The following is a 20,935-nucleotide window of genomic DNA, read 5'->3' on the forward strand; positions in this document are numbered from 1 at the left end:
ATGGGACCCATTTAGTTAGTTTCGCGTTTGAGTGTTTAGTGTAATGTTTGTGTTCTTTAGCTTACTAATCGAGAAAAGACAAAAGAAAGTGTTTTTTAGGTTTTTTATTATTATGAAGAAAAAGAAAAGATTTTTATTATTATGCTCGCCAAGACGTTTGTATCTTGTGCCTACGTATTCCCTAGTGCAATGGGAAAGTCAGAGCAATCGTAGTTCGGGGGAAGAACCACGAAAAGTTTTGTTGGTTGATTTTAGCGAGAGGTACTCGATCGCTTTCAAATGGAAATACTACGCGCACATGGATATGATATCACTACAAGAATGGATGACTAAATCAAGATAAGACATGATTTTGGCCATCATCGCATTCGAGTGGAAGATATTCGATCTTCACATGTGGAAGTAGGTTCGTATTGAAATTGAATAAGTCTCTCGTTTATGAAAAGAGTTTTAAAAGCCACGAGGCAAAAAAGGTTAAATGAATTTGAGATTGTATTTTAAAAGGACATTTAGCAAAGGATTGAGCATAGGTGTGCACCTAGCGCGTCTTTACCCAAGGTATTGAACAGGAGCGAGCCCCATTGTCACTTGTTGTCCTTGTTCAAAAGATCAAGGTATTCAAGAGGTGTGCACTTCTTGTCACAGGATCTTTCAGTTTTATTAAGGTGTTTTGATTCAAAGGATCAAGGTATTCAAGAGGTGTGCACTTCTTGTCACTCAATCTTTTGGTTTTATTAATATATTTTAATTCAAAGGATCAAGGTATTCAAGAGGTGTGCACTTTTTGTCACAGGATCACTTTGATTAATTAAAGAGTTTTGATTCAAGAAAATCAAGGTATTCAAGAGGTGTGCACTTCTTGTCACTTGATTTCTCGATTTACTTAAGAAAGCATTTTATTGTTTGATTCAAAGGATCGAAGGTATTCAAGAGGTGTGCACCCCTTGTCACTTAATCACTTTGATTTAATTAATGAAAGGTTTTAAAAAAGGTGTTAATCCAAAAGAATCGAGGTATTCAAGAGGTGTACACTTCTTGTCACTCGATCTTTCGGTATGGTTAAAAAGATTTTTGAAAAGGAACTCGACGTTGGATCGAGAAAATATTTCAAACGACTTGGCATTGGACCAAGGTTTATTGATTTTGGATGAAACTAATATAATATTTTTTGGTATTTTTAATAATAAAATTATAATCTAAATAAAATATATTTTTGGATTTTTTAATTTTTATTTCATGAAGAAACAAGGAGAAATTTTATTATTAGAACTGAATTATTTTTTTTAATTTTTAAAACAGAACTAAATTTTATGAGAAATAAAACAAAACAAGAAAATAAGAAAACAAACATGGGCCTGGGGTGTACTTGGTAAAGGCCCAAGAAGATAATAATCAATAAAAAATAAAAGAAAAGCCATGGTGTATTGGGCCGGTCCGGATCCACACTCAAAATACACAAAAAAAAAACAGAATTGGAGGACTGAACCGGGTTCAAGAACCCTAGCCCCCTTTCTCACTTCAACTTGCTCTGTATACTCTTACAAAGAAGAAAAAAAATGAAACACGTTCACACGCGATTGTCGCTTACGATTCTCTCTTCCCTCTCACGACTTCGTTTCCTCTCCTCACCCGGTCTCTATCTCTGCTTAATCATCAGCAAACAAAATTGAAAGAAAAATGATACAAAACTCTTGCGATCTCTCTTTCGATCTCTCACTGTTTCGCGGTTTCGCAGAAAAAACAACAAATAACCTTCGATCTCACCTCTCTTGATTTCTCAATGTGTTCAAGTTCAAACAACCACATCTAAACAGAGCACTACACAACGATAGGTTTTCATAGAAATAAGCTAAACATCAAAGAAAAGGAACAAAAATTGCAGTGTATCAAGGTTACCGAATGTACTTGCGAGAGATTACTGAGGTATGCTTTTGACTTTTCTCTCTGCTCTGAATTCAGCTTCCTCTTCTTCTTTGTGTGTGTTGTTCTTTGTGTCTGGCTGTGAATGAGTGTGTGAAATGGTGTTGTTTGTGATTTCTGGGCAGAATTTGTGTTGTGAAGTTTGGCTTTGGTGTGTGTTTCTGGTCTCTGCAAGTGTGGAGATTTGAACGATGGTAGGGGTTTATTAGTGATGGATATTAATGAGGGATGAAGGTTTTGCGATTTGGGGTTGTTGTGTAGTTTGGACTTTGTGAAGGTTTTGAAATGGATGAATGTATGTTAATGTTTTGCAGAGTTTTTGTGGAGCTTTTTTCTTGTGATTTTTTGTGTGTCGCCCCCTTCTTGCTGTGTTTTTATTCTTCTTTTATAGAGGAATTGAAAGAGTTTGGGGGGAAATTATATGAGTTTTGAACACATTTGGAAGCTGTTTGATTGGCTTTTTCTTGCAGAATTCAGTTGCACAAAGTAATGCAAGCTTTGTCTTGTTCTATTTGGAATAGGTTTTGGACAGAGTGGACTGCATAATGCAGGTAGGGAAAGGGATAGCAGCAAGGGTGCAGTTTTGGACTGTAATGGCATGGCATGGACAACAACGATTTTGAACCTTTGGGCAAGCTTTGAGATAGCAGAGATAGCAGGATTTTTTTGTCTTTTTTGTTTGTTTGACTTGCAAAAGGAATAATGGAATAATAATAATAATAATAATAATAATAATAATAATAATAATAATAATAATAATAATAATAATAATAATAATAATAATAATAATAATAACAACAACAACAAAAAAGAAGTTAATAATAATAATAAATAAATAAAAATGAAATAAAAATTAATCTAAAATAAATTTAAACTAAAAGATAAAAAAATATTAAAGACTAAAAATTAATCTAAATTAAATCTAAACTAAAAATAAAATAATATTAAAACTAAGATTAATTTAAACTGTCTAAAGCTATTTTTTGTTGACTTTAGTAAAAAGTCAATTTTTTTCTAAAATATGCAACGATGCGATGATATAATACAAATGAAATACGAATGCGATAATATCAAATGAATGAAATATGTGGGTCAAAAATTGGGGTGCGACAGATGCCCCTATTTAAGTTTCTTCTATCGAAGATGTGAAGAGACTTAAATACAAAGTACACAATTTTTGTCCTTCATATGCAAATGGAATGTAATGCATGGACTCTTTTTTTGTTATTTTGAATGCAATATGATATGAGACATTCTGAATCCTGTGGGGAATATGGTGTCGCAAGAGACAAATTAAGGATGGAGAGACTTTTAAACAAGGGATAAAAACTCTGGGTAGAAGGATAGTATGAATGTCTAAGGGTGGCATTAGACGACGTCAATAATCAGATGAATTCAAGAGCGACGTTGAATGATTATGACATCCGATAACAGGCTTTGGATGGCAATGAAAAATTATGACACTCGATAACAGGCTTCGGATGGCAATGAAAGATCATGATATCCAATAACAGGCTTTGGACGACAATGAAAGGTTAGGACATCTGATAACACGCTTCAGATGGCAATGACATCCGATAACAGGCTTTGGATGACAAAGGAGATTTATGACATCTGATAACAGGCCTCAGATGGCAATGAAAGATTATGACATCCGATAACAGGCTTCGAATGACAATGAAAGATTATGACATCTGATAACAGGCCTCAGATGGCAATAAGATTATGACATCCAATAACAGGCTTTGGATGAAAGAAAGATTATGACATCTGATAACAGGCTTCAGATGGCAATGACATCCAATAACAGGCTTTGGGCGACAACGAAAGATTATGAATCCAATGACTAGCTTTGGGTGAAAGGACAAACAATGTTTTGGTAGATGCCAAGTAAGTTGGGCTTTGATCTCAAGGTAAAGATGTAAATGAGTATGAATTTTGTTTAGATGCATGATTTTTTTTTGAATTTTCTATGCATGATATGTGAATGATGAATGTAATGCAGTTGATTATGACAACTGAGGTAGACTCTTTTGTGAAGGAAGATTGGAACTCTGGTTCCTCAACACAAGAACATTGCCAATATGGTTTTGTCATACCAGTGATCCTTTTGAGAAGGACTGATAAACTGCTTGGGGATCGCTGAAGAAAACTGCCCCTGATCGACTGCTTGCTAAATGATCCTTGCTTCAGTTCTTGAAATGAATGTTGGTAATACTTGCCCCCAATACAATTTTTGAATAACTGGATCTTAAAGTAACGTGCCCCTGATAGGATCACGGATCAAGTTCCTCAACTGTTTGAACTTCCTAAAAGATGAGTACTTGCAAATAAAATGTTCATTCAAAAATGGTAATCTTAATGCAATGCTCAAAGCATATTTTGAAATCAAAATCATTTATCGGAATGATGTTATTGATGTAAAGCAAATGAATCAAAAGTCCACACACGATGGTCTAGACTTTCAAAGTAATGGATAAAGAAAAAGATATGATAAAACAAACGATTTGCAAAGATCTTTAGGAGTCAGGTTAACGCAACCTTGTCGTAGTATGCTTTCAAAAGAAACCTTGCTTCAATTAGGTCTTTTGAAGGTTGTAACGTGGCTTGGTTCACGGTTTCAGAAATAAAGGATATAGGCTCAAAGTATATTTGTACCCACCCCATTCTTCGCGATGAACTTCAATCCTATGCTCAGTTAATTCAAACTATACATTCAGGTTTCAAGAGGCTTTTGAATTGCACCTATGATAATGATAATGGTTTAAAGACCAAGGGAATCTTTGAGATGGCAGTCACTTTTTCCTTTTGATGGTCACAACGCTTTGTTGTTGTTCAGGGAATTTATTGACTTCTTTTTTTTATTTATATCCCTAACTTTTGCCTGAACTGTTTCTTTTTAGGATTACAGTCAGCGGGATGCCCCAGTTTTGCCTAAGTCTCCTTCGTAGGTTTTGACTTAGCGGGCTTTTTCTTTGATTTTTTTTTGTTATCGGAAAGATAGTGACTGCCTTGATAACGATAACCATTTTGGTCACTTTTGACTGAAACCCTTATTGAAAGGTGTACTTAATGATTTACTTGTAATTGAATGCATAAACAAATTAACTGAGAACTACCCTGCCCCAGGTTAAAATTGCGGGTTTTTTCGTTTAAAAAGAAACTCCAACTTCGAAGGCTCAAAGGGGTTTGACTAGGGATTAACTTCCTTATTTCTCCAGTGTTTGGGGATTGAAACAATGCCTGTACATCATCAACAAAGTTCTATTTGAAAGCATACAATTCAACAACTTGGGTGTTTTGTTGTCATCATCCTCCCTCCAATCTTTGCATAAACAAAAGCTTGATAAAGAAAGTGAAAAAGAGATATATTTTTGTTGTTGTTTTTTCCTTTTTTAAAAGATAAAGCATAAAGATAAACACAATGGGTTGAATCAAAACACGCAATGCTCATTTCATTAAAATTAATAATCAAGAACAAACAAAATTCAAATGCAGTACACAAGATAAACAAGGAAACTGCAAACAGAAGGAAACGAGGCCTAGTGACTAATCAGTGACGAGGAGGAGCTATCCTGTCTGAAACACTTGGCTTTAGGAAATAACACAGCTTGCTCGGTCTTCAGCCACTCAGTTTTGGCAAAGGATTGCTGACAACATTGGGATTGATGTCCTTGAAAGTGAGCATCTTCGCATTAATCAACTCTTGTACTCTAGTCTTCAGTGCATAGCAACCTTCCAAGTCATGTCCTATACCACCTTGATGAAACTCACAATGAAGGTCAGATCGGAATCCTCTTGGAGGAGGATCTCGAAGCGGAGGTGGAGACCTAGTCGTTATCAACCCTTTATGAACCAACGCAGGATACAATTCAGTGTACGACATAGGAATAGGATCAAAGCGGGTGTCAGCACGGTTCAAATTCTGATTAGCAGCTTGAGGTTGAGGAGTTTGAACTTGTGGAGCCTTGGTCACAGGAGCAACTGTAACTACAATTGGTTGATCATAGTTATTAGTTCTTTGACGAGGTCTTCTTCCTTCATCACTCACAGCATTTGTTTCTCCTTCCTTCTTCCTATGGAAGTTTCCAAAAGACCTCCTTGCTCCATTAGAAGATTCAGCAGTATTGGCAACTTTGCCATTCTTAATTCCTTCCTCTAGCCTTTGACCAATAGTCACCAAGTCAGTAAAGTTGGAGGACACGCTTCCAATCATCTTTTCCCAATAGAAAGGTGAGAGAGTATCCATGAACATTCCAGTTAATTCTTTCTCGGCCAACGGAGGTTCCACTTGAGAAGCTAGCTCTCTCCAGCGTTGAGCATACTCCTTGAAGGGTTCCCTTTCTTTCTGAGACATGTTTTGTAGTTGACGGCGATCAGGTGCCATATCCAGATTGTACTTGTATTGTTTCATGAAAGCATCATTCAGATCTTGGAAACAATGAATATGACTCTTCTCCAGTCCCATATACCACTTCAGGGAAGCACCAGTCAGGCTATCTTGAAAACAATGAATCAGCAATTTGTCGTTCTTGGTGTAGGCAGCCATCTTGCGGTAGTACATGGTCAAATGACTTCTTGGACAAGTGTACCCTTTGTACTTTTCAAACTCAGGAGTTTTAAACTTTGCAGGTATAACCAGGTCAGAAACCAAACACATATTCTCAGCAGCAACCCCAAAATAACCAGCACCTTCCATGGCTCTTAGTCTTTTCTCCAGGATTTGATACTGTTCTTTGACTTCATCGATGTCACCAGCTTCTTTTTCACTTTGATGATCTCCAGCATGGTACTCAAAGAGAGGATTTCCATAAGTAGTTTGGGCAGCAGCGTGCACAATTGGCTGAGACTCGGTCATGATCGGAGCTTGGAACATTGGTCGCGAAGGTTGGCCCAACACAGCAGTAGTAGCGTGAGGTGGAGAATAATCAGGAGGTAAACCAAACTCAGGCCATGTAGTGGCAGGCCTCTGAACAGGAATAGGGTCTTCAACATCGTCGGCGACCTCTTGAATGACAGTCCTTTGAGGTGGTTCTCCTCTAGCAATCAGAACTTGCAACATCTCGGTGAGCTTAGTCATTCCTGACTTCAGATCCTCAATCTCCATTCTAACTTCAGCATTGTGTTGTTCTTGGTCCGCCATTCTTTGTCTGACGTTGGCTCTAGTCTCGTACTCGTGTGGAGGAACCAGTTTGACCGTTGATAGATAACTGAATGAAAGAGACAGTTGGAATGAGGTACTGGCGTGATGCAAATGATATGCAATGTCATGCAATGTTGGATGCAAAGCGTGATAACAAAAACAACCTATTGAGGAAGGCTCCCTAAGTTAGGACAGTTCTAAGTTCTTTTACCCAAGAATCCCCTCACAAGGTTAGCTCTAGAGTTTTTGGATATAACATAAACTCTACAGATGGAACGGGTTCTAAAGGTCCTTGGAGTTAGCGACGAAATCAGATTTCTACCATGCGATGGGCGAACCATCTTATGACAAATTTCATGACTAAGTCTCCTCCAAGTGGGGTTCTCGTATTAGCCATTCAAGGTGTTCACCTTGGGGACTAGCACTACACAACCACCTCCTAACTTATGTTTTTCTCTTGTTTTTCAAAGCTCGGGTTGAGAGCTTCACTCAAGTATCATTCCCATATCCACAAATGAATATATACAAAAATAAAATAAAAGCGATAAAGCAAGAGTAAAGAAACATAAACAACAAAAGAGTAAACATAAAGAATATAAGAACAAGCATAAAGAACATAAGAATAAACAAACAAAAGCAAACACTCAAACGCAAAATGAACTAAACTAGGGTTGACTCTCTTAGAATAAAACTCCCCAGCAGAGTCGCCACTTTCTGTAGCGGTAAAAATGTGACTCGACGCGTTTTCGCGCGCTCGAAGTACAACAGAGTCGCCACCGAACTTTATTTATTCCAAAGAGGAAAGGGAAAATATCGATAAAACCCACGAATAAAAAGAAAACGGATAAGATGGTCATCGCAACCAAATTAGGGTTCGGGAGTCGGTTAAGCAAGGGGAAGGTATTAGCACCCCTTACCTCCATCGTACTCGATGGGACCCATTTAGTTAGTTTCGCGTTTGAGTGTTTAGTGTAATGTTTGTGTTCTTTAGCTTACTAATCGAGAAAAGACAAAAGAAAGTGTTTTTTAGGTTTTTTATTATTATGAAGAAAAAGAAAAGATTTTTATTATTATGCTCGCCAAGACGTTTGTATCTTGTGCCTACGTATTCCCTAGTGCAATGGGAAAGTCAGAGCAATCGTAGTTCGGGGGAAGAACCACGAAAAGTTTTGTTGGTTGATTTTAGCGAGAGGTACTCGATCGCTTTCAAATGGAAATACTACGCGCACATGGATATGATATCACTACAAGAATGGATGACTAAATCAAGATAAGACATGATTTTGGCCATCATCGCATTCGAGTGGAAGATATTCGATCTTCACATGTGGAAGTAGGTTCGTATTGAAATTGAATAAGTCTCTCGTTTATGAAAAGAGTTTTAAAAGCCACGAGGCAAAAAAGGTTAAATGAATTTGAGATTGTATTTTAAAAGGACATTTAGCAAAGGATTGAGCATAGGTGTGCACCTAGCGCGTCTTTACCCAAGGTATTGAACAGGAGCGAGCCCCATTGTCACTTGTTGTCCTTGTTCAAAAGATCAAGGTATTCAAGAGGTGTGCACTTCTTGTCACAGGATCTTTCAGTTTTATTAAGGTGTTTTGATTCAAAGGATCAAGGTATTCAAGAGGTGTGCACTTCTTGTCACTCAATCTTTTGGTTTTATTAATATATTTTAATTCAAAGGATCAAGGTATTCAAGAGGTGTGCACTTCTTGTCACAGGATCACTTTGATTAATTAAAGAGTTTTGATTCAAGAAAATCAAGGTATTCAAGAGGTGTGCACTTCTTGTCACTTGATTTCTCGATTTACTTAAGAAAGCATTTTATTGTTTGATTCAAAGGATCGAAGGTATTCAAGAGGTGTGCACCCCTTGTCACTTAATCACTTTGATTTAATTAATGAAAGGTTTTAAAAAAGGTGTTAATCCAAAAGAATCGAGGTATTCAAGAGGTGTACACTTCTTGTCACTCGATCTTTCGGTATGGTTAAAAAGATTTTTGAAAAGGAACTCGACGTTGGATCGAGAAAATATTTCAAACGACTTGGCATTGGACCAAGGTTTATTGATTTTGGATGAAACTAATATAATATTTTTTGGTATTTTTAATAATAAAATTATAATCTAAATAAAATATATTTTTGGATTTTTTAATTTTTATTTCATGAAGAAACAAGGAGAAATTTTATTATTAGAACTGAATTATTTTTTTTAATTTTTAAAACAGAACTAAATTTTATGAGAAATAAAACAAAACAAGAAAATAAGAAAACAAACATGGGCCTGGGGTGTACTTGGTAAAGGCCCAAGAAGATAATAATCAATAAAAAATAAAAGAAAAGCCATGGTGTATTGGGCCGGTCCGGATCCACACTCAAAATACACAAAAAAAAACAGAATTGGAGGACTGAACCGGGTTCAAGAACCCTAGCCCCCTTTCTCACTTCAACTTGCTCTGTATACTCTTACAAAGAAGAAAAAAAATGAAACACGTTCACACGCGATTGTCGCTTACGATTCTCTCTTCCCTCTCACGACTTCGTTTCCTCTCCTCACCCGGTCTCTATCTCTGCTTAATCATCAGCAAACAAAATTGAAAGAAAAATGATACAAAACTCTTGCGATCTCTCTTTCGATCTCTCACTGTTTCGCGGTTTCGCAGAAAAAACAACAAATAACCTTCGATCTCACCTCTCTTGATTTCTCAATGTGTTCAAGTTCAAACAACCACATCTAAACAGAGCACTACACAACGATAGGTTTTCATAGAAATAAGCTAAACATCAAAGAAAAGGAACAAAAATTGCAGTGTATCAAGGTTACCGAATGTACTTGCGAGAGATTACTGAGGTATGCTTTTGACTTTTCTCTCTGCTCTGAATTCAGCTTCCTCTTCTTCTTTGTGTGTGTTGTTCTTTGTGTCTGGCTGTGAATGAGTGTGTGAAATGGTGTTGTTTGTGATTTCTGGGCAGAATTTGTGTTGTGAAGTTTGGCTTTGGTGTGTGTTTCTGGTCTCTGCAAGTGTGGAGATTTGAACGATGGTAGGGGTTTATTAGTGATGGATATTAATGAGGGATGAAGGTTTTGCGATTTGGGGTTGTTGTGTAGTTTGGACTTTGTGAAGGTTTTGAAATGGATGAATGTATGTTAATGTTTTGCAGAGTTTTTGTGGAGCTTTTTTCTTGTGATTTTTTGTGTGTCGCCCCCTTCTTGCTGTGTTTTTATTCTTCTTTTATAGAGGAATTGAAAGAGTTTGGGGAGAAATTATATGAGTTTTGAACACATTTGGAAGCTGTTTGATTGGCTTTTTCTTGCAGAATTCAGTTGCACAAAGTAATGCAAGCTTTGTCTTGTTCTGTTTGGAATAGGTTTTGGACAGAGTGGACTGCATAATGCAGGTAGGGAAAGGGATAGCAGCAAGGGTGCAGTTTTGGACTGTAATGGCATGGCATGGACAACAACGATTTTGAACCTTTGGGCAAGCTTTGAGATAGCAGAGATAGCAGGATTTTTTTGTCTTTTTTGTTTGTTTGACTTGCAAAAGGAATAATGGAATAATAATAATAATAATAATAATAATAATAATAATAATAATAATAATAATAATAACAACAACAACAAAAAAGAAGTTAATAATAATAATAAATAAATAAAAATGAAATAAAAATTAATCTAAAATAAATTTAAACTAAAAGATAAAAAAATATTAAAGACTAAAAATTAATCTAAATTAAATCTAAACTAAAAATAAAATAATATTAAAACTAAGATTAATTTAAACTGTCTAAAGCTATTTTTTGTTGACTTTAGTAAAAAGTCAATTTTTTTCTAAAATATGCAACGATGCGATGATATAATACAAATGAAATACGAATGCGATAATATCAAATGAATGAAATATGTGGGTCAAAAATTGGGGTGCGACACCGGCTACTGATCCTGTTGGTAGTATACCAAGAAAGATGCATGCAAGAAAATCAACTGGTGGGTCTATTCCAAAAACGTTTTCTGCTAGGGATAAAGAGGGTTCTTCTTATGTCCACAATGCGATCGCAGGTCTTGTCACGAGAATCTTGAATGAAGGTCACAAGGTAGAAGGAATATCTGTTCCTTTAGCTCAAGCTCCTGCTCCTGAGAACAGCAAAGACGATCAAGTTGATGCTAGCAAAGATCATGTTGATGTCGAAACATCTGAAGCTAACATTGTTGAGAGTTCTGATGCTAAAGATGTTGAAGCATCTGAAGATAAAGATGCGGAGATTCTTGAAACAGAGAAAGCTGAAGAGGTCACTGCTACTTCTCCTAAAGAGAAGCCTACTCGCCCTACTGACAATGCAAATGATGTGGTGGATCTGGATAATCTTGATGATCCTATTGACATTGCTGATGATGACCTCATCTCTAGCATTTCCAACAGAGTCAAGGCTCGAAGGGGAAAGCAGGTTGATGATCAACATCCTCCCAAGACTAAAGTTGCTCCTCTAAAGACTGCCACCAAAGAAAAAATCAAGAAGGTCTCTGCTGAACCTTCAAGAACTGGGAGCAAGGTTGCTGTGAAGAAGAGAAAAGAAAGAAGTGTTTGTGACTCCGAAGATAATGTCCTAAGTGATGTCCCTGACATCCCTTCAAAGAAGAAGATTGCTGTCACCAAATCCTCCACAAAGGTTCGTGATGTTCCCTTGGACAACATTTATTTGCACTATGCTTCAAATGCTATCCAGTGGAAGTTTGTGTATCAAAGAAGACTGGCTCTGGAAAGAGAACTTGCAAATGATGCTCTGGAATGTCAAGAGGTCATGAAGCTCATCAAATCTGCAGGTTTGCTTAAAACTGTTACTCATTTTTCTAAATGCTATGAAATGCTCGTGAAGGAGTTTATAGTAAATTTGTCTCAAGATTGTGCTGATGGGAGAACTGAGGATTTTCATAAGGTGTATGTTAGAAGAAAATGTATAGATTTTTCCCCTACTGTTATCAACCTCTATCTAGGTAGAGATGATGAGGCTCAACCTGAGCTTGAAGTGACTGACAATGAAGTGTGCAAAGTTATCACTGGTGGTAAGGTTAAGAAATGGCCCATAAAGAGTAAATTGTCTGCTAGTCTTTTGAATGTCAGGTATGCCTTGCTGCATAAAATTGGTGCTGCTAACTGGGTGCCTACAAATCACACTTCTACCATTGCTGTTGGCCTAGGTAGATTCATATATGTTGTGGGAACCAAGACAAAATTTGATTATGGGACTTACATATTTGATCAAACTATGAGGCATGTTGGTACCTCTGCTACCAAGCTACCCATTGCTTTTCCATCCCTGATATGTGGGATAATCCTCGAGCAATACCCTGGAATTCTGAAAGCTAAAGATTCTGTGTGTAAAAGGGAGAGTGCTTTGTCTTTTCACTATAAGCTGCTCCAAAGGTCAGATGACATAACATCTGCTGGGACATCACAAACCAGCAAGTCTGTGAACAAAACCTTTCTTATTGCTGAGCTGAAAGAGACTTGTAAAGAGTTGGACAACAGGAAGATGAAGCTTGAAAAGCTCATTCAAAGTCTTGAGCAGTTTGCAGATGATGATCATGCTGGTGGAAGTGATGGTGACAATATGAATGAAGACAAAGGTGCTGATAGTGGTGATGAGGAAGAGGCTGAGGATGGTGAGGGTACTGAAGATACTGGGAGTAGTGATGCTGATGAAGAGACTAGTGGCTCTAGTGATGAAGAGACTGATGGATCTGACAATTAGCTCTACTGCTCTTCTACTGGTGTCTCTTTTGATTGACTGATTTTGTTCCCCTTTTATGCTGATCTTCTGTTTGTGTTTGGCTTCCTTTTGTGGCTAAAAAGGGGGAGTGATGGATATTTTGGTTTTTTTGTTTTTATTTTCTTATATTTTGGATGTTTTCTGGTTCTCCTTGACAATGCTAAGTGGTAGTCTGTAACAGATGTTTAAATAGATGTTTTCTGGTTTTCTGGTGATTAAACAAGCTGGCTGTTGTTTTACTACAGAATTTATTTTTCTGTACTCTTGGTGTTGTTGGCTGCTGTGTATGCTCTGATATTATATGGTTACATCTATTCATGTTTTAGCCAAAAATTTGCCAAAGGGGGAGTTTGTAGATGTTGTTGATTGGCTGTAATTTTTGGTAAAACTCATTGTGATTTTATCATGTCAACACTGGTGTCATGACATGCATTCTACTGTTGTGAAGTTTTTATTTATGCAGGCCTTTACCTGATGTCAAGGCCGATGTCATGACATCCGTAGCTGTTACGTCTCTTTCTGTTACTAATTCTGGTTATGTGATCTGTTAATATCCTATGCGCTTTACTTGGAAATATTGGATCATGATCTGTTCAAGGACGTCTTTAATTGCTCTTATTTTAGGTTCCTTGATTTGTGGAAATTAGTTTAATTAGGTTTAAAACTAATTTGGATCCAAGGCCCAGCTGCTGCGTTTTTGAAGGCTATATATATTATGAAGAAGCTGCAGACCGGATTAGGGTTTTTAATTGAGAAGCTTTAAGAGTTTTTCGTGTTTAAGTTTTTTGACGTTCTAGCTTTCTTGTAAGCCAAACAATCATCATGATGATTGTCTTGGTCTAGGTGTTTTTGTTTGAGTTGTAAGAAGTACTTGAAGCTTTTAAGCAAGAGTACCATTGTACTTGATTGAAGCTTTTAAGCAAGATCAAGCTGTGTCCTTGAAGTGTGTCTTCTATCCATATTCATTGAGCTTTATTCATCACTGTTGTGATTGAGGGGGAGTGAGTGGAATCTCTGATCTAAGTAATATTAGGTTGAAGTTGCATTGGGTAGATATTAAGTGAAAGGTGTAATCTTGAACTGTATTACTCTAAATTGATATTACTAATAGTGGACTTCCTCCCTGGCTTGGAAGCCCCCAGATGTAGGTGTGTTTGCACCGAACTGGGTTAACAACTTTCTTGTGTTGTTATATGCTTGTTTACTTCTTGTTCGTTTGTTTAAGAATATTCAGATAGTAATGTCGTGACATCCTGTTCGACATCGCGTGTCTGAGTCCAGAATTTCAGTTGTCATAAAGAATCTCTGCTATATTGTTGACATGTGATATTGCAATAAAACTCTCTCACCACACAAAGGCAATTATCCATATACACCCCTACCTCTTGCTGTATACACAAACTTAGATCTGAAGGTGGTTGTGTTAAATTCACGTTTTAGATCTGCAATTAGAGGCAACCCCAACAATGGTAGGAAGTGTGTTTAGCCCCCACCTGGATCTGCTTGATACCTTTGCAATTGCCAAGTTATCATATCAAGTAAGTATGTGTGTTTCACAAATCTGTGAACTTGCAATGTTCATGTGTTATTTTTTTATATGAACAAATACTAACTTTGTATTTCTATTACAAACTGGATATCATGCTTTAGGAATTTGCAGAGGTGGAGCCATTGTTTGTAAGAAACCATTTAACAGATCTTAGTCGGACCTGGAATTTTATGGACAATGACGGAACGGTGAACAAATTAATTGTGAATATAAATGAGGATTTCCCAGTTGTTGTTGGTGGTCGGGAACAGTTGTGCTCCGTTTACAAAATCTCAAACGACGTCATAGTCTATGTTGGATATTACGGTAAAAACATTTTTGAGATCGTAGGTGTAGAAGAGGTCCTAACCAATGAACAATTGCCAACTTTCCACAGTAGGTTCACACAAAAAGTAGTTTGCATTTGTATCGACTGGTCTTATACTGAGCAACTACTTTGTATTTGTTGTGTAGAAATTGGCGCCAGACTTTGACCGTGCCTTGCGAGATAACGATTATGAGGTACTGACACTGTGCGGCGACAACGATATGACTCAATCTCTGTTAGTCGTTAACCAGATGACCCAGAGCGTACAAAATTGGGATACGAATGGGGTGATTTCTGCATAAGCAACAAACTTGCATGTGGTGAAACCATCAGATTCAGACTGGACGTAAACGACGTAAAAAAAACTTGCCACGTATATAAGGTTCGTATTTCATAAATCTGAATCTTCTTGCTTCTATGATACTTGTTTCAATGTAATGTGAATTCGTGATAAGTTTTCAATTTTCAATGTCATAAACATCTTAATTTTGCAAAATGCTACAGATTCCTCGATTTAGACAAAAAACACTAAATAGAAAACAAAAGAGACAAAAAATGACGTTTGTTGTAGAAACCTAAACTATAAGTTTTTTTTGCATCAGGGAAGGTATTTCTTCATACATTGTTGAAAACCTCCTTGTAGACGATGTTTGTTGTAGAAACCTTCGCGTTGTTGTTGTCGTCATGGATCAACACTTTCATTCCTTTTTTTGTCGTGACTCTTGAAAGTGCGACATATATTTATCCGTGAGTAAAAACATCTCGAGGAATGTAAAGCCCGACCCAATCTAGGGACTGACCCTATGACTTGTTTATAGTCATTGCGTAGGAGACAATAATTGGAAACTGACGACGGCTCAACTTGAAAGGCCAGGGAGACTTTGAAGGGGACATATTCATTATGGGGATATATACACAGTTGCCATGTTTTTTGCCACCCATGATGTGCACTTCAAGAACATGGTTAGCCATCTTTGTAACAATTAGTCGTGTACCGTTACACAAACCTTCGGACTGATCAATGTTCCTCATTAACATAATTGGTGTACCGACCTTTAGTTTTATGTGCTGATTAGGCAATCTGGAAGTTTTCAAAGAGCTTAAAAACTCAGGACTGGGGACATCAAGCATGTCCCTGTCATGTATCTCGGACCGATCCACTGAATTAGAGCTAAAGTAATCCTTCAACTCACCTACAAAGAATATCATAGATTATTTAATATACGCGATAATCATATGCAATAATATAGCTTCGGTTTTTATAATTGATTATACCTGGCATCATAGCCAAACCATGGTCGTTAATGTTGTCAACCATTTCAATGGTCGACGCCAATATAGCCCTACTTTTCAGGTATTCGTAGTCACGATAATGATTCAGAAAATCCGGATACATACTGTCGCACGCTCGCGAAAATGAACAACAGAGTCGCCACTAACATATCTATCCTAAAAGGAAAGGAACGTCAGCAAACCTAAAACGAATAAGAGGAAGGTCTTACGACCAAAGGAAATAGGTACGGAAGTCGGTTACGCGAGGGGAAGGTGCTAGCACCCCTCACGTCCATCGTACTCGATGGTATCCACCTATGTTTGTTGCTATCTAAAGGGTGTGTAGAGCTCAATGCTAAGTGAATGCATGCAAAAGAAAGAAAAGAAACACGGGGAAAATAAGGGTTATAAATAGTTGTGCTCGCTTAGGCCCCGCGACCTAATGCCTACGTATCCTTTTCAGGAGTCAGAGCGACGTAGTTCGGCTCACATGTTTTTGTTTGTTTTTGTGTTTTTTAGTGGACGGAGTTACGTTCGCAATCTAGCGTCAGGATAGTAGCTCGTTGAGTGGAGTCTTATGCGTTACCAGTCTGCGATCGAAAGGAAGCAACATGTCCGATTAAGGGAAAGATTGCCTCGGAGGCGAGATGAAGAAGAGATTTTAAGCGTTTCAAGTCGAACCCCAAAGCAAGGGAGACTCGAGTTGCTCTATGGTTTGTGTTTTTTAGAAATTGGGAACTTACGCTCGAATTGTTCCCTTAAGCAAGGGAGATCCAAGCACTCGAATGATTCCCTTAAGCAAGGGAGATTCAAGCTTCCATTCCCTATTTAATGATTTTCACTTTTTTATTAATGATTTTTTAGTATTTTCTTGGTATTTTTTATGGGGATTTAATTTGGATATTGTTAGGTGTTTTAAAGTTGAAAAGGAAAAGAAACTAGCCTAAATGAAAACTAGCCTAATATTATCATGGTTTCTACATAAGGTTAGGAATAAAAGAAACATGAAAATTAAAGATCACAATTAGAAGTCAACAAGTAGGATACATGAAAATAAGTACAAGAGCATGAAATAGAACAAGTCAAAAAATAGTACAAAATGAAGTAAAACACTGTGATCCGCTGTCGTGCACGGATCAAAAACGAGTATTTTGAAAACGTAGTTTAGCGGTAACGACAACTCGGATATCGTTCTCACAAGGATTCTTGATTTTATTAACTAACAATAAAAACGATAATGGGGGTTTGTTTTAGAATCAATTTATAAAACAGAGTAAATTAAGTGATTATCAAAATAAGCTAAACGACTAATCCTACTGATTCGGGTTCCGACTTATCATCGGTTATAATAACACCAATCCCTAAACGGCTTCGATCCTATTCGATTATGAGATTAATCAGACAAGCGCTTATCAAAATCATACGATTTATGTTCCTATTTACCGAATTAAGCAAATGGTTAAGAATATGACGAGTTAACGAATTAAGCAAACGATAACACGCAATTAAATTTAGGAACATGCATACAATCGAATTTAATCAATTCTATCCTATGAACAACAATCGAATTAAGCAAACAATTGTAATCAAATTAAGCAAATGATTTCATAGAAAAGAATTGAACAGAAATCGAATTTAAATTAGTATTAGAATAAACTCAAAGCAATGGAACCCATAAGCAGCAGGATTTGCCTTCGGGAGTTAGTTCTTCATTCTAATCATGAAACCAAAAGTGAAATTTGTGGCAAAAAAGGTCTCCCCTATTCTAGCGGCTGCCAACCCTTATAAAACAAAATAAGGTTTTCTTCTCTACTAACTCAAACTGGGTCAAAAACATAACCCAAGCCCATAAACTAATGACCCAAAAATAAATTATTCTAATGATTGAAACTTCAACGAAATTCTAGGAACTATGCATTTCGAATTTACCTTTGACTCCAACATGAAAGATGTAGCTCTTTCTCTTAGCTTTCCGGAGATTATTAGAACGCGTCGATCCGATTCCCGAAACTCCAGTTATGATCAATTTAGTGCAGACTGCTAATGCTGAAAATAGATTGCGAAAATCAAATAAGTGCAAAAATAAACTGATTTATAAAAACACATTAAAATAGAAAAATAACCAAGGTAAAGTAAAGAAATGCGTAAGTAAAAATATAGGAGAATGTGCATAAATATGCACTAATCAAATTCCCCCACACTTGAACTTTTGCACTCCGAGCAAAATAAAATCAAAACAAAGTAAGCACAAACACATCAACAGTTACTCATTTCAGGCTAAAAGTCTTCGATTAAGTTTGCATCAATAGGTACTAATCTTGCACACTAAGGATATCATAGGAACACTAATCCACAACTGTGCAGACATAAGCCTCCTAAATACACAAACGAATTCAAATCATATTATTATACCATACCCTAACTTACTCATCCTTTTTGCTCTTTTTCATTCAGGCGCAATCACATTAAGCCCGTTATCTCCACACACTTATAGCAAGACGGCCGGTTAGTGACTCTGATCCTTTTCTGCACGGGGTTCTGGTACTTACGTGGCATAACCCTTTGCTTACTCAGTTTTAGTTGCGGGGGATCGGACCGTAATCCTCCCTACCAAGTTCAGCACCAGAAACCGCTGAACCAACTAACAAAGAGTCTTATTTTCAACTTTTTCTTTTCAAGATTTCACAACCGTTGGGTTAAGTGACCGGGTGAGGGTCACCAAACTTAGAAGGTGCATTCCCCTTTTCTTTTTTTTCCGGAACACTCACTTATATTCATCGGCTTCCCTGCGTAAAGTGTGTGAGAGATGGTGCCGACTGCTGAAATAAACTACTCAAGAGCTGTCAGAGAATGAGAATTTAAGGCTAAAACATAATAAAAAAATTCAAATCAATTTCCATATGCAAGAGACTCACGGTGTTAAAACGATACCGATCTTATGAATTTTTCCCAAGTCTTCGCAAACTCGACTCAAATCAGTCTATAGCCCAAAACTTTCAAAAAGATGCTTTTTTTTAAGAACGAAAACAAAGGAAAAAAAACAAAAACAAAGAAAATAAAGAAAATAAATTATTCCCTCCCCCACACTTAAAACATGCATTGTCCTCAATGAAAGAACATAAATATAAAATAAGAGTGAGAGAAAGGAAAGAACACACCCAAGGGGTTAAGGTGGAATGTAGCTTTCATGTCTGGTGGTTTTGGTGGAGGCCTTTCTGCACTACGAACATATGAAATAGGAAAAAGTAAATAGCAAGTGAACTTGGATATTAGTAAAAAATCTGGTGGCTTAGGAGGAATAGTCTGCACATATGGTAAACCTGCAATAAAAAAAGTATGAAGAATAGAAAATCCACATTTAGCTAGTGAGTTTGATAAAATAGGTGGAAGAGATGCACAAATGGTGAAAGATAACTCCATGTTGTTTGGCTTAATTAGAGTTTCCACCAAAAAAAGTTCTGCTATGGGCAATGGTTGCTTATGGAAAAAATCCACATTTTTTGTTGCAAATTCAAGAGTTGTTGAATTTGCTAGAATTTCTGCACAAGTGGTTGTCGGCATCAAACTATCTTCACCTGAAATGGCTGCACTGATCTCAAGACAAACATTACAAACACCACATTCACAAGCAAAAATTTCAAGAGAGTTATCCACTTCAAGAGAAGTATATAATTCATCCAAATCAGATTTCAAGAAATTTTGTGGCATAATCTCTTTCATGCATTCACTTGAATGTTTGTTTCTTACCATGAGTTCATTATATGAAACAAACACAGTTTTAATGGGCTCACCTGGAAATTCATCAAGGCTGGTACCACATTGTGTTAACTCTAATGATGCAACAGGTTGTACATCATCATGAAACATCACGTTCTCTTGAATTTGATGGACACTTGAGATTATTTGTTCACCTTGGACTTTTTTAACTGGAAACATAGATTGCATATGTTGTTGAAATTGCAAATTATTTTCAGTCATTCGCTTATTATTTTCAGCCATTTGCTTGATAATTTCTTCCAAATATGATTGTGTGTCAGCTTTCAATGATGCATTTTGTTGAAATTGTTGATATGGCCAAATAGGCTGCTCTTCAATGTATGAGTATTGTCCTTGAAGATCACCTACCATTTGGGCCTCACCATAAAAATTAGTATCTAACAACATAGGACATGCATCATTACCATGAAAATTTGAAGAACAAATATTGCAAATCGCAAGTGGAATATGATTTTGATAGCACGATTGATGTTCTCTTGCTTCCATCAAATTAATAAGATAAGCCAACTGATCCAATGAGTCTCCCATTTTTTTTTTGACACGAAAAAACAAATATGATTAAAATAAATTCAAAAAAATACAAAAGCACGAAATTTAATCTAATGAAGACAAATAAAAATTTTGAGAATTTTTTTGGAATTTTTTGACACTATGAAAACAGTAAATAATTCATAAAAAATAGAAAAACAACGAATTTGCGATTTTGAGGGTCAAATTCCTTTAGAATTCTATTCTAAAAGAGTACTGTTCAACGATTTATTTCTGACTTTGTGGAAAAAATTCGGAACGATTCGAAACAGTAGCTTTCAAACTTACCTGATAGGCTGGAAAACTTATCACTGTACACCAACCAGAATTGCAACCCTGAAAATCAACAAACACAACACAAAAAAAATCCTAGCAACAACACTATGCCTAATATTACTTAATAACAACAAGAATCCCCGACAACGGCGCCAATTTGACCCGCTGTCGCGCGCGGATCAAAAACGAGTATTTTGAAAATATAGTGTAACGGTAACGACAACTCGGACATCGTTCTCACAAGGATTCTTGTTTCGTTACTAACTAATATAAATAAAATTGGGGGTTTATGGTTTTAGAATCAATTTATAAAACAGAGTAAATTAAGTGATTATCAAAATAAGCTAAACGACTAATCCTACTGATTCGGGTTCCGACTTATCATCGGTTATAAT

The 20,935-nt window shown here is 36.7% G+C and overlaps 1 protein-coding gene across 1 annotated transcript; it reads left to right on the plus strand.

Moving 5' to 3' along the window:
• The first annotated feature begins 10,965 nt into the window (after window positions 1-10,965).
• LOC131627616 (uncharacterized) lies at window positions 10,966-12,813 on the plus strand. The gene has a single exon (XM_058898455.1). The coding sequence runs from the start codon at window positions 10,966-10,968 to the stop codon at window positions 12,811-12,813; it is 1,848 nt and encodes a 615-aa protein (XP_058754438.1).
• The last annotated feature ends 8,122 nt before the right edge of the window (window positions 12,814-20,935 follow it).

Source organism: Vicia villosa, unplaced genomic scaffold (assembly GCF_029867415.1).
Source record: "Vicia villosa cultivar HV-30 ecotype Madison, WI unplaced genomic scaffold, Vvil1.0 ctg.000374F_1_1, whole genome shotgun sequence".
Lineage (NCBI taxonomy): Eukaryota > Viridiplantae > Streptophyta > Magnoliopsida > Fabales > Fabaceae > Vicia > Vicia villosa.